Below are 12,065 nucleotides of genomic sequence, written 5' to 3' on the forward strand. Positions count from 1 at the left end.
AGCATTCTCATACAAGACACCTGGGTGTCTCTGCCCCACCTCCCACGTGTGTGACATAGCCAATCCGTGACTGCCATCTTCAGCCTGCTCCTTCCTGCGGCCTTCTCCCCGTTGACACACACCTACTGCACCTCACATCATTCTGGTGTTCCTTCCTCCCAGGAAGGCCACAGCCCCTAACTCTCCTCGCTCCTCCCTGTGAGGTACACCTACCAAGTGCTTCCTCTGCTTGCTAGGCAGCAGGTATGGCTCCAACACTCAGGACCAGTCGAGGCCACCTTCTCAGGGACAGCCTCTGTCCCACTGCATGGACTGCCTTGACTCTCATCTATTCCTCTGCTCTGGCAACTAGAGTCAGACATGCAGCAGTCCTTTCCCCTACTGGACGAGCCGCCTCAGAGAGCCAGAATGAGTCACCTTGTTTGTTAATAGTAGTGGCCCTTCCTGGCACAGGGAAAGGCTGTTCAGATGGCAGCCACTGATTTTTACGTAGGGTCACTGTAACTGACACACTCTCTCCTGCGTGACTGAGTCAGACCAAACTTGGAAGCAGAGCTGGTCTGCAGCATGTGCCCAGTGGAACCTACTGTCTGCAGAGAGAGCCATCAGTTCCCTGAGTGAACTCCCTCTCCAGCCTCAGTCTCCACAATACTCACACCAGCAGGGTAAGATCTAAAGCTCTTATCTCCACGTCCAACCCATTCTCAAAACAGTATCACCTACGTGACGTCAAGCTGTCCCTGTTGCCCTGCCCCCTCTGGCATGGAGGTTAGGTTCTGCCCTCACTTCCACGACCTACTTTATCACTATCAAACACAGCCAGCTCTCCAATGTCCTGGTCAGCCAACCAAGGATGCAGACACCAGGAAGATTGGGTGTGCTGGGACACACAGAACTCTTCCCTACCACTACAGGACAACAAGCAATAGCAGAACATGTGCCTTGCACCAGGCATAAGGAGCCTAGAGACAACTTAGAAGTCTCTGGGAAAGTGTGCACGGGACCTATGCACACACCAAGCTGCTGTACGAGAGGGACTCAAACACCCCTGGATTTGATTATCTGCACAACTGTACAAAAGTAAAAGGGAAAATGTATGTCCTATTTATGAAAAGTTGGAACCACACAGAAGAATCAGAACCTCAGAGCCCAGGTTTCCCCGATATAGTGCAGAGAAGAGAAAAGATAGCCCAACAGCCTGTCATGGGAGACCTCTAGACACTGCACAGATGACCCACCCACCCTTGATCTTGTGGCACAGGCAGAGAGAACAGGCAGCTCTAGGGAAGGGGCCGCTGCGCCTCTGGTGTCCTCCCACCAGAGAGTAAAGAGTTAGGAATCAGAGAGTAAAGAGTTAGGAAAGGTGAGGAAGGGGACAGGAGAGTGGCAGCCACCACCTTCAAAGCACAGTTCCAACCCCATGCCAGGTGCCACAGATGGCTCTACTCTCCCCTCCCACAGGGCAGACACCCAGCGCTGCCAGGCAAGGGCTGTAGCAGCGGGATGGACCAGACAGTTCCAGGTCTACACACGTTTCTATTTTATTATGGCAAAGGTGAAAAACGTCACCTTCTCCACAACAGCAACCAGTAAAATTTATCCCAAAAATAACTTGGTACAAAACAGGTCTGTTTCAGAATTAAAAAAAAAAAAAAAAGAAAGAAAGAAAGAAAAAACCTTTACATCAGTTTTTAAATCCTATTTTAAAACATAAAAGAAACAAATCCGTCATTGGCTGCACAGCCCAGCACCCCCTCCCACCAGGGAGCAGGGACGAGACGTCTGGGTCCTGTTCCACACACGGTTTGCCCGGCTGTTTAACTGGTGTCCATCTGAAACAGAGGGAGGAGGTTCACTCAGGAGGCCCTGGCCTCGGCCCATTCCTAGCTTTGCTAGCCCCAAAGGACCCACTCCCCCACTGTGGCCTTGGTGGCCTGCTGGGACTCACCCTTGCATTATAGGCGTCCAGCTGCGCGTCCAGCTCCTCCGCAGAGAGCTGCTGCTTTGAATTCCTGCCGGTACCTCTGCCTCTTCCCCGGCTACCTCCACGGGTCCCTCTCCTGGTGCCACCACCACCAAAGCCTCCAGAGCCACGGTTTCTAGTCATACCACCTCTGTTTATGCTGGCGAGGAAAAGAGAACTCAATGACCGAGCTGGAAAGCCTTGAGGGGAACATGACCACACAACAAAGCTGATCTCCACAGACCCCAGAGACCATGGAACTCACCTCTGTACAGGTCTCCGCTGTGTGTCAATCTGTGATGTGACAAGCTGGATGTTCATGGGGCGGCCTGTGGCAAAGAACATAAGAAGGCTCACTCCAGAGGCTCTGAAGCCAGCCCAGGGGGCACCATACCCTGGTCTCCATGCAAGCTCTGGAAAGGGCCTTTGTGCGTCTCCAATGCCCCCAACAAGGGAAATGGCCTGGAGAGTCTGGTGGGAGAACAACAAATGGCAACAACAACAACCCCACCAACACCTCCTCACTCCTTCTCAGTCCAGGCTAGGTGGGCTGTTTGCTCAGATGTCCAGGGTGCTCATGGGTGGACAGGTGTGGGTGACCTGACGGAAGAAGAACAGGTACCTTTGTCTTTACGACTACAGCCCCGCACTCAGGTGTACTATGGCGGTTCTGAGAAGGCTTCACAGAAGTGAATCTTCCGGAAGGAGCTGAAGGAGGGGAGGGATGTAGCTTGCTGGATGGGGGTTCACAAGAGGTTGGTCCAGATGTGTGGGGCAGCATGAGAGGTGGCAGAATGGAAGAGAGAGACAAAGGGGCAAATGCAAAGTGTCCTCAGCCAGAGGGGCAACCCATATTCCTACAGGGACAGGTGCCAGCCCCAAACTCCACGAGCCCCACAGGCATCCTGGGCCCAGCCCCAGACTCACCATCCAAAGGGACACCGTTGTACTGTTTCATAGCCTTCAGGGCATCTGCTTTCCGTTCAAAGTGCACATCTGCTGTCCCTAAACTGCGGCCAGAGCGATCATAGTGCACAGCCGCCTTCTTCAGCGTTCCAAATTCAGCAAAGAGTTCCTAAGAGTCAGAAAGAGCATGTGTTGACAAGGCAGCTACACTGTGTTCCTCTACTGGCCCAGGGTCAGTCCCTGCAAGTATGAATGCTTGGGGTACATCCCTGGCAGCCATGTACAAAGAGGATGGGGCAGAGGTAACAGAAACTGAGGGAAGGGATGGGCTAGGAGAAACAGCAACTTTTAAGAGCACCTGAGTCAGGAAATCTCCTGCCCATCTGGGGACCTGACATTTGTACCACCATGCAGATAAAGCAAGTTGCAACGCTCCCTGGTGGTACAAGGATTAAGGCACTCTCTTTTCTCGACAATGGAAAACTTAAAATACACTCAAGGGCTGTTTCACAAAACAGAAAAGGCCAAGAGCAAGGGAAGCTGTCCAATAGACCAGGCCGGCTCAAAGGGCCCACTGCCTCTGGAGCCCTGACCCCAGGCCCTCCCCCAAAGGCAGATTCTGGCTGCTCACCTTTCCCTCTCCTCCTACTCAAGCCTGCCTCAAAGACCGAGGTCAAGCACGCCATGGAAACTGCCCTGACCTCAGGCAGGCTGGGAGTTGGAGAGGGAACCCAGAGTGTGGGGCTGCTCCGGCCGCAGGCACACAGCAGGGAAGTGGAGTTCACCAAAAGCGGTTTCCAGTGGATGCCAGAAACCACCTTAAAAAAAGTGTTGAGACACTGTGAGTGCTCACTGGCCTTGCTCCGTCCCCATGGCAAGGTCACACGGTCGGGCTGCGGGGCCCGGCACCCTGCCCCAGCCATCACCAATACTGCCTCTTGAGCAGAAAAACACGGAGCCACCTATTCGTTCCGCAGTGCTGGGGACTGCAGTGGGGCCCTGCACACGCGGCGAGCACGCCGCCACGAGCCACGTCCCGGTCCCAAATCACTTTAAATGACTTTGAGGTCCGATCAAAAAGGGAAAAAGCCTCGTCCCCCAGAGATGGACCTGGGGACCGTGCTGCTGACAAGTCCGGGAGGACGCTCCCGCGACCGCTCCTCGGGCCCCGGCGGTCCCCGCCCGACAGCCCTCGCCAGCGCCGGGGCGCCCTGGGCGGCCGCCAGCCCGGCCCCGAGGCGGGAAGCGGGACCGCGCGGTGCGCGAGCGGCGGGCTCCTACCTGGATGTCGGCGTCTGACACTCCGAAGTCCAGGTTGGACACCAGCAGCTTGCCCCCCGTCTCCACGCCGGCACCGCCCCCGAAGCCGCTGTCGAACAGGTCGTGCTGCCACTTGTCGGGAAGCTGCTTGGGCTGAAGGGAAAGCGCAAGCGGAACAGCCCGTGAGCCTCGCCGCGGGCCCCTGGCCCGCTCCGCCAGCCGGCCCTCCCGCGCAAGCCCGCGGCCGCTCGCTCGCCTTCCCGCCGCCGCCGCCACGAGGGCCCGGCGGGATCGCACAAAGCGGCGGAAGAACCCCCGCCTCGGGGCCGGGCCTCGCGGCGCGACCTCGTCCCCGCCCACGGCTCCGCAGACGGTGCCCGCGCCTGCCGGGCCGCCCGCTCGCGCCCGCGCGGCCCCGCACTCACCCTGCTGTAGGGCGCCGGCCGGTTCCTGCCGCCGCCGCCCGCAGCGCCGCGGGCGATGGCCGGCCGGTTCCGCATGAGTCCGCCGCCTCGATTCACCCGCGCGGCGGCCTGCGCCCCGCCTCCACGGCCGCCCTGGGAGCCGGCCCTGCCGCGGCCCCGGCCCCCGCCGCGGCCGCCTCGCTGGCTCCGGTTCAGCTTAATGATGTCGTCCAGAGACATGTCCATTTTGTCGGCCATGGCGGGCGCGGAATCGGGCCTCAGCTCGAGCCCGCGCGTCAGCACGCTGGCGCGTCACTTCCGGCGCCGCGCGTGGCCTTCCGGCGCCGAGACCCCGGAGCGGCAGGCGATTGGCCGCGGCGCGCGCGGGGCGGGAAGACGCGTGCGCACTGGGAGCGGGGCTCGGCGAGCGCAGCTCTGAAGGCGCCGGACGCGGTGCGGTCGTTTTTATACCTTCCCGCGCGGACGCCGGCGCCGCCAACGGAAGGGCGGGGCGGCGCGTGATTAGGCGGCGTAGGTGCGAGGGCACAGGGTGGGCGGGGCTTGGCGCCCCTCTCTGCCCGAGGGTTGGGATGCGGGCGCGCGGGTCCGGGAGAGCTGCCCTCGGGCGACGAACGGCGTTGGCCAGGCCCCCAGCCCGCCTCCCTCGGGCCTGCGGGAGAGCAGCCACCACGCCTCCCCGCTCACTTCCGCTGGAGACTCCGCGCGGCGTCGTGGCGACTCCCTGAGAACCAGTGCGCCCTGCGGCCGGCGCAGGTCCGACCACAGCCCGGCGAGCAGAGCGGCCTGTGGCTCCTGCGCCCTGCGGACGTGGCGTCCGAACGCGGCCCCCAGGCGCTGCGCCGAGCGCCGAGCCCCGGCCGTCGGGCACCGCGCCCGCCTCGCTGCCCACACGCTGCAGCTGCGCAGAATAACGTTAGCCGGTAACCCTCTGCCCTCGCCCGCAGGCCCCGCCGCCATGAAGGTGAAGATCAAGTGCTGGAACGGCGTGGCCACCTGGCTCTGGGTGGCCAACGACGAGAACTGTGGGATCTGCAGGATGGCATTCAATGGCTGCTGTCCAGACTGTAAGTGTCTCCTGCGCGCCCAGCTCTTGCTGGCCCACCCCGGCCTCGAAACCCCTGGCTTTCGTCTCCTTTCCAGAAAAGAGCCGGGCAGGTTGGGATCAGGTTCCTGCGGAGATCTGCAATGCCAGCGGCCTGGGAGGCTGAGGCAGGAGGACCACGACTTCAAAGCCAGCCTCAGCAAAAGTGTGGCGCTAAGCAACCCAGGGAGACCCTGTCTCTAAATAAAATACAACATAGGGCTGGGATGTGGCTGAGTGGTCGAGTGCCCCTGAGTTCGATCCCTGGAACACCACCCCACCCCACCCCGAAAAAAATCCGGTCAAAAGCCGGTGTGGTTCCTACCTGTGGGCCTTACTCTGAGGCTGAGATAGGAGGATCGCTTGAGCCCAGGAATTGGAGACCAGCAGAGCATGTGTAGCACCAAGAAAGATATGTTTTAGACATTTTGTTTGAAAATTCTCAAACAGTGAAACAAAGAAGGACACCTTTGGGCTGGAGATGTTGCTTGATAGTAGAGCACTTGTCTAGCATGTGCAAGAGAGAGAGACCCTGGGTTCCAACCCCAGTACTTCCCCCAGAAAAAGAAAGTATTTTATTTTTTTCAGTACTGGGGATTGAACCCAGGGACTCTTTAGCACTGAGCTACAGCCCCGGCCCTTTTTATTTTTTGAGACAGGGTCTCACTAAGTTGCTGAGGCAGGCCTCCAGCTTATGATTCTCCTCCCTCAGCCTCCCAAATCCCTGTGATTACAGGTATGCACTACTGAGTTGGTCATACCTAAAAAAAAAAAAAAAAAAAATTTCATGGTGGTACTGGGACTGGAACCCAGGCCTTAGACCTGTTATGCAGGCACTCCACCTTTAAACTACATCCCCAGCCTTCATGCTTAAGTCTTTAAAAGTAAACTGTGTGACCTTTTGTTGTTGGGGGCTGGGGTGTTTGTTTTTTCGTATTAGGGATTGGATGCAGGGGTGCGTTATCACTGAGCTACATCCCTAGTCATTTTTTTTTTCTTCCAGTCATTTAACTCAGGGGCACTTGACTACTGAGCCACATCCCCAGCCCTATTCTGTATTTTATTTAGAGACAGGGTCTCACTGGGTTGCCAAGATTGTCCTCAAAGTTGGTGACTCTCCTACTTCAGCCTCCCATGTCACTGGAATTATAGGCATGTGCCACCAAGCCCAACTCAAATTTTTATATCTTCCCTGATTGAAAAGAAATTCCATCATCCAGGAGTTAATGCATTCTGACTTAATCTGATAGGTGAAATGTATCTTAAGAAATAAATCATTGATTGGCTGGGTGTGGTGGCACATGCAAGAAAGAAATCACTGATTGATTGTATTTAAATGACTCCTAAAGCCAGGCGTGATTGATTGTATTTAAATGACTCCTAAAGCCAGGCGTGGTAATGCATGTTTATAATCCCAGCAAATCAGGAGGCTGAAGCAGGAGGATTGCAAGTTCAACCTCAGCCACTTAGGCCCTAAGCAACTTAGTGAGACCCTCTCTCAAAACAAAAAGGGCTGGGTGGTTGAGCACCTAGGTTCAATTCCTGATAGCAAGAAAAATCTGTGAGACAGGTACAGGCATGTACTGCTGCCTTCTAGCTACTCCAAAGGCTGAAGCAGGAGGGTCTCCAATTCAAGGCCAGCCTAGGCAACTCCTTGAAACCCTGCAAAAAGGAGCTGGGCGTGGTGGCACATGCACACCTGTAATCCCAGCATCACGGGAGGCTGAGGTTGGAGGATTTCAAGTTCAAAACCAGCCTCATCAACTTAGCGAGACCTTAAGCACCTCAGGGAGAAATCTCTAAGTAAGATATAAAAAGGGGCTGGGGATGTGGCTTTGTGGTTAGGTACTGCTGGGTTCAATCCTGGTGCCAAAAAAATAAGATAGAGAAAACAAAAAGACCTTGGTGTGGCTTAGTAGTAGAGCATTTATCTGACGTGGGAAATAATTCAGAAACATTTTCAGTAACTTTGCCTTTTCTGGCCCCTCCCATAGGCTGGGCATGGGCAGTTGGTCCTGTGGATTGAAGATGGCTGTGGGGTACCCAAACCTGCTAGACCCCTTAGGATGGACCCACACGTAGCCTACAGAGCCTAGCCTGCAGCATGCCAGGGGTGTCTTTGACTGGGACATGAAAACAAGATCTTTGTGGTTGAACACTCAGCATTTCGTGCTTGTGCAGTGTGCGGAGTTTTTGTTAAAATGGCCTGTTGGCTGTAAAGAATAGGGAATTCAGTCCAGTGCTTGGAGTTAGCGGGATCTGATTTTAATGTGCAAAATGTTTGGCAGTCTAATGTGCTTTCTGGATAGGTTAACTAGTGCCACATTTCTTTAACAACTGTGAGCAATCCAGAGTGACTAAGGCTATAATAAATCTGCTACATGACCCAGAGGGGCCTGGGTGAAAGCGGTCTTGTTGAGAGGTGTTTTAATTAAAAAAAAAAAAAAAAGGGGAAAAAAAAAACCTCATCAGGACACTAGCAAGCCCTCCTGAGTCATCCTCAGGAGGTCCAGCCAGACCTCTGTACGTCCAGTCATTGGATGCCCAGCAGGCTGCCTACCAGTATCTGACTGGAAGGAGGGAGAACCTTCCTCCACAGTAGCCCTCCAACAGGGCCAACTGGGTGCCCACAACTGTGGTCTCACAGGCTCTAACCCTAATTTGAAAGGGGTGATTTCATTGAGACTTCTGCTGCTGATGGACAGGCACTGTGTGGAGACTGGGAGTAGATGTGACATAGAGCTGGCACCAGAGGGTGGGTTAGAGGCAGAGAGATTTAGCTCCTTGGTGCTAGACTGACTGGGGCAGGACTAGGGAGCATTGCTGTGCTCTGCATAGATCCTGAGAAATCAGGACAACTTTGATAGTATGAAGTGTCCCTCTCTGCACTCTCCTCTCCACAGGAAGCATCTCCAGACCCACAGGTTGGGTGTCTGCATCCTGTTCACCTGGCCTTGGAGATGGGGCCCTTTGAAGCTATACGTAGGAAGAAAGCTGGCCCTTAAATACCAGTGTCCCCAGGATGCTTGTAGGTCACCAAATCCCTGAAGTCCAAAGAGAGGATCTTCTAGGTCTCCACCCCTCCTGCTTTGATAAAGAGAGAATAGCTCACTGCTCAGATCAGCTCCTTGGCATCTGACCAGTAATGTTACTTTCTGGTTATCACAGTGAGTCAAGAGTCCACAGATGGTCCCCAAGGCCCGTGAGGTCAGACGTTGTCTCTTTACCCAAACTCTGAAGGTACAGGGTTCTGGTGGTCCAGCCAGACTCACTCCCCTCTGTTTCACTTGGTGTAGGGGTGGGTGTTGAGAGCCACAGCCGAGTAGGGATGGCGCATGGCATTTTGCCAGAAGGAGTGGTTGAGAGGTGACACCAGAGAGCCAATAAGATGATGATAATTAAGAGACAGGGTTTCACTGAATTGCTTAGGGCCTTGTTAAATTGCTGAGGCTGGCTTTGAACTCGTGATCCTCCTGCCTCAGCCTCCCAAGCTGCTGGAATTACAAGCGAGCCTGACCAGATTTTTGTCTTTGAAACATGAGACAGGAGAGGTACTGGCCTGGGGTAGGAGCCACAGCCTGATGTCCTGGGACCCCTTTCTGGCTTGCCACATGCTCTGTGTAGCCTGCCTGAGAATGCTGGGCCCTCCCTAATGCTGTCCCATCTTGGCCCTCCTGCAGGTAAGGTGCCTGGCGATGACTGCCCGCTGGTGTGGGGCCAGTGCTCACACTGCTTCCACATGCACTGCATCCTCAAGTGGCTCAACGCACAGCAGGTGCAGCAGCACTGCCCCATGTGCCGGCAGGAGTGGAAGTTCAAGGAGTGAGGCGCCCACGCTGCACCTGGACCCCTCTCCCCCACCCCAAGATGGCCCTGAGTCCCCCTTTTCCTAGTGGGACCCGATGGCCATGGTCTGGAGACAGTCCTTGGGCTATGACAGGGTTGAAACAAGGACTGGAGCCTGTTTGTTGTTTTCCATCACAATGCTGACGCTTTTATTCAATAAATAAAACTCATTAAAGTACCTGAGCCTTGCTGGAGGCTTTGGCTGCCTGTGTCTTGGCACATTGATGAAGCTGCAGTGTTTTGATATGAAAACTCTCATGAATAAACATCTTGATGAAACACCGCTGAAGTCCTGAGTCACAGTTCTGGGAAAAGAGTGCAGAATCATGAAAGAGCCTGGGGCAGGGCATGGCCAAATCAAGGCCCCGGAATGGAATATGTGTGTGCCAACGGGAGCCACAGCAGCCATGTCCTGTCAGTGGGCTTCTTAATGGCTGTCACCCCCAGAACCCTCACTCAGGCCTTGGCAGGAGGAAGATGTCCCCGAGCAAGTTCTGGTAGTGTCAGGTGGGCTGCAGATGGCTATGGCATTCTGTTCTCACAGAACCTTGTCCTTTGTTCAAACTGAAGACCAGGTCCAGTGCAGGCTCTCCATGTTGGGATGTCTCCAGGTGTCCTAGGGAAGGACACCTCTCAGGAGGCTCCTCTGGTCCCCACAGCCAGGAGAAGGCACCTACGGAGGGACCAGCAGCCCACTGCCGTCCTTCCTATGCTGTTCTTAGTAGCTTCTGCTACTAGGCACTCGGAACCCGGGCCCAGCGTGAGCCAGTATGGGGCCCCACTCCTGGGAACCAGTTCTGCCCTCGTCCTCTCTGAAGCATCTTCTCATGAGACAGGACATGTCTGCCAGGGCTCAGCCTCCTCAGGCTAACCTCTGAACCCTCTATCGCCACAAAGCCTCCCTCTTGGCTTCCCTGCCATTTGAGTTCCCACTGAGTTCCACCTGGGTCCTTTCCTGCGGGTCAGCTCCACCCATCTCTGGTCTGCTCACCAGACCTCCCAGAATGTTGAGTTTCTCTGGAGATCACAAACCTAGTAGCCACCCCACTCTGCACATGGGGGCTCCAGTTCCTGCCCTTTGATCCCATTGTTCTGCTGCCTGCCTCCTCCCAGGTCAGGACCTCTGTAAAGTCCTCATCAAACCCTGTAGCATTCCCCCCCTTAGCCCCCTGTTCCAGGAAGCCACAGAAACTCCTGTGGGAGGGTCACCCCACTGGTCTCTGCAGACTCTTCCCAAGCGTCCTCTTACCTCCCTGGGAGGACCCCTTCCTTACTCCCACCTGTCCTAGGCAGGGACTGAGCCCTGTTTGTGGCCTTGGCCCTGGCATGCAGGAGGTGTTCAGTATGTCTTATTTCTGGGCAGTCTCCTGTGTGCCCAGTATTGGCTGAAGGAATGCAGGGAAGGCTCCAGGTGGAAGTATCTCAGAGACCACCATACAGGGTCAGAGCTGGGCAGGGAGCGGCCTGGGGTCTGCAGTCTCTTAGTCTGGCCTTCCCAAAGTTGGGTCCTGGCCTTGCTACCCTCCTCTTCCTATAGGATCCAGCCAGTAACAGAACCTCCCACCATGGGCATGAACCAGACCGTGGCCCCCATGCTTTACCCAGGGACTTTAATGCCTATGGTCAAGAATTTTCAGTTCCCCTTAAGGGAGGGAGAATCTGTCCCTTGAGTACTGTGCAGGTACAGTCTTGGGAGTGCTGGGGACTGGGTGGGAGGTGGATCCTTGGGCTATTTGGGGGTTCAGTGCTGTCAGTCCAGGATGGACGGGTCAGTGGGAGGGTCTGTGCGCCTCAGCATGATGCTGCGTGGGCCTCACCCGAGCCTCCTGCATGCCCTATGCCTGCGAGGCGCTGACGGGTCCCCTCCCGCCCCGCCCCCGCCCTGTCACCGCAGTAGATATAAGGCGGCCAGGTTCTGCGGCTCCACCTGGACGCTCCCCAGCCCTCCCGCTGCCTGCGTCCTCATGGCCCGGCACGCGACGCTGGTGGCCACGGCCCTGGCGCTGCTCTTGCTGCGGGCTCCACAGGGCCTTGCGTGGTACAAGCCGGCGGCCGGGCCCAGCCATTACTCGGTGGGCCGCGCCGCGGGGCTACTGTCCGGCTTCCGCGGATCCCCGTTTGCGCGGCGCTCGGAGCTCGCCGGCGGGACGGGCCTCCAGCGCCGCGCCGGCGCCTCCTCGGAGCTGCGGCCCAGCCTGCGGAGCCTCGTGAGTGCGCGCAGGGGGGCGGCGGGGGCCGGTGGGTGCGGGCGGCCCCCTCAGCCTCCACCGCCCACCCAGGCCGTGTGCGTCAAGGACGTCACCCCGAACCTGCAGAGCTGCCAGCGGCTCCCCGACGGCGGGACCTTCCAGTGCAAGGCGGAGGTCTTCCTGTCGCGGCGCGCCGCCGACTGCCATCGCACCTGAGCCCCCGGCCCAAAATACCAACCTCGTTGACCCGGTGGGTGCCCCCAACGCCCACTGCCCGCTCAGGGACCCCCAGACCTGCCTCGCGGGATGGCACCCCTGACCCTCCCTCCCCGCCCCATGCAGTAATCCGCCAAATGAATAAAGGAGAAGCTCAGTCAAGTCTTCAGAGGGGGACT

General features: G+C 56.8%; 3 protein-coding genes across 4 annotated transcripts; 2 read left to right on the plus strand and 1 right to left on the minus strand.

The window, feature by feature from the left end:
* Positions 1 to 1,516: 1,516 nt before the first annotated feature.
* Positions 1,517 to 4,812, minus strand: Alyref (Aly/REF export factor). Its single transcript, XM_027955486.2, has 6 exons — positions 4,555 to 4,812; positions 4,151 to 4,282; positions 2,891 to 3,038; positions 2,229 to 2,292; positions 1,949 to 2,123; positions 1,517 to 1,832 (listed from the first exon to the last, which is right to left on the minus strand). The coding sequence occupies exons 1-6, from the start codon at positions 4,789 to 4,791 to the stop codon at positions 1,818 to 1,820; spliced, it is 771 nt and encodes a 256-aa protein (XP_027811287.1). The 5' UTR covers positions 4,792 to 4,812; the 3' UTR covers positions 1,517 to 1,817.
* A 143-nt stretch (positions 4,813 to 4,955) lies between these two features.
* Positions 4,956 to 9,659, plus strand: Anapc11 (anaphase promoting complex subunit 11). 2 transcript variants are annotated; one of them, XM_027955488.2, is made up of 3 exons: positions 4,956 to 5,064; positions 5,499 to 5,618; positions 9,316 to 9,659. In XM_027955488.2, exons 2-3 carry the CDS (start codon positions 5,510 to 5,512, stop codon positions 9,459 to 9,461), a joined length of 255 nt encoding a protein of 84 aa, XP_027811289.1. In that variant the 5' UTR covers positions 4,956 to 5,064; positions 5,499 to 5,509; the 3' UTR covers positions 9,462 to 9,659. The 2 variants fall into 2 exon arrangements, with proteins under 2 accessions (XP_027811289.1, XP_027811288.1); XM_027955487.2 differs by having other exon boundaries at positions 4,978 to 5,068.
* Positions 9,660 to 11,231: 1,572 nt separating this feature from the next.
* On the plus strand, positions 11,232 to 11,940 carry Npb (neuropeptide B). The gene is made up of 2 exons (XM_027955481.2): positions 11,232 to 11,688; positions 11,761 to 11,940. The coding sequence occupies exons 1-2, from the start codon at positions 11,242 to 11,244 to the stop codon at positions 11,884 to 11,886; spliced, it is 573 nt and encodes a 190-aa protein (XP_027811282.2). The 5' UTR covers positions 11,232 to 11,241; the 3' UTR covers positions 11,887 to 11,940.
* The last annotated feature ends 125 nt before the right edge of the window (positions 11,941 to 12,065 follow it).

This window comes from Marmota flaviventris, chromosome 17, assembly GCF_047511675.1.
Source record: "Marmota flaviventris isolate mMarFla1 chromosome 17, mMarFla1.hap1, whole genome shotgun sequence".
NCBI lineage: Eukaryota > Metazoa > Chordata > Mammalia > Rodentia > Sciuridae > Marmota > Marmota flaviventris.

What these genes read in the sequence shown, in the direction of transcription:
- Npb (XM_027955481.2), top strand. Translation starts at nt 11,242, where the DNA reads ATGGACGGGTCAGTGGGAGGGTCTGTGCGCCTCAGCATGATGCTGCGT. An exon ending in GGCCCAGCCTGCGGAGCCTC is followed by an intron (nt 11,689 to 11,760) that starts GTGAGTGCGCGC and finishes CCGCCCACCCAG; the next exon opens with GCCGTGTGCGTCAAGGACGT.
- Anapc11 (XM_027955488.2), top strand. Translation starts at nt 5,510, where the DNA reads ATGAAGGTGAAGATCAAGTGCTGGAACGGCGTGGCCACCTGGCTCTGG. An exon ending in CAATGGCTGCTGTCCAGACT is followed by an intron (nt 5,619 to 9,315) that starts GTAAGTGTCTCC and finishes GCCCTCCTGCAG; the next exon opens with GTAAGGTGCCTGGCGATGAC.
- Alyref (XM_027955486.2), bottom strand. Translation starts at nt 4,791, where the DNA reads ATGGCCGACAAAATGGACATGTCTCTGGACGACATCATTAAGCTGAAC. An exon ending in TGTCAGACGCCGACATCCAG is followed by an intron (nt 3,039 to 4,150) that starts GTAGGAGCCCGC and finishes TCTGACTCTTAG; the next exon opens with GAACTCTTTGCTGAATTTGG. An exon ending in CAGCGGAGACCTGTACAGAG is followed by an intron (nt 2,124 to 2,228) that starts GTGAGTTCCATG and finishes TTTCCTCGCCAG; the next exon opens with CATAAACAGAGGTGGTATGA.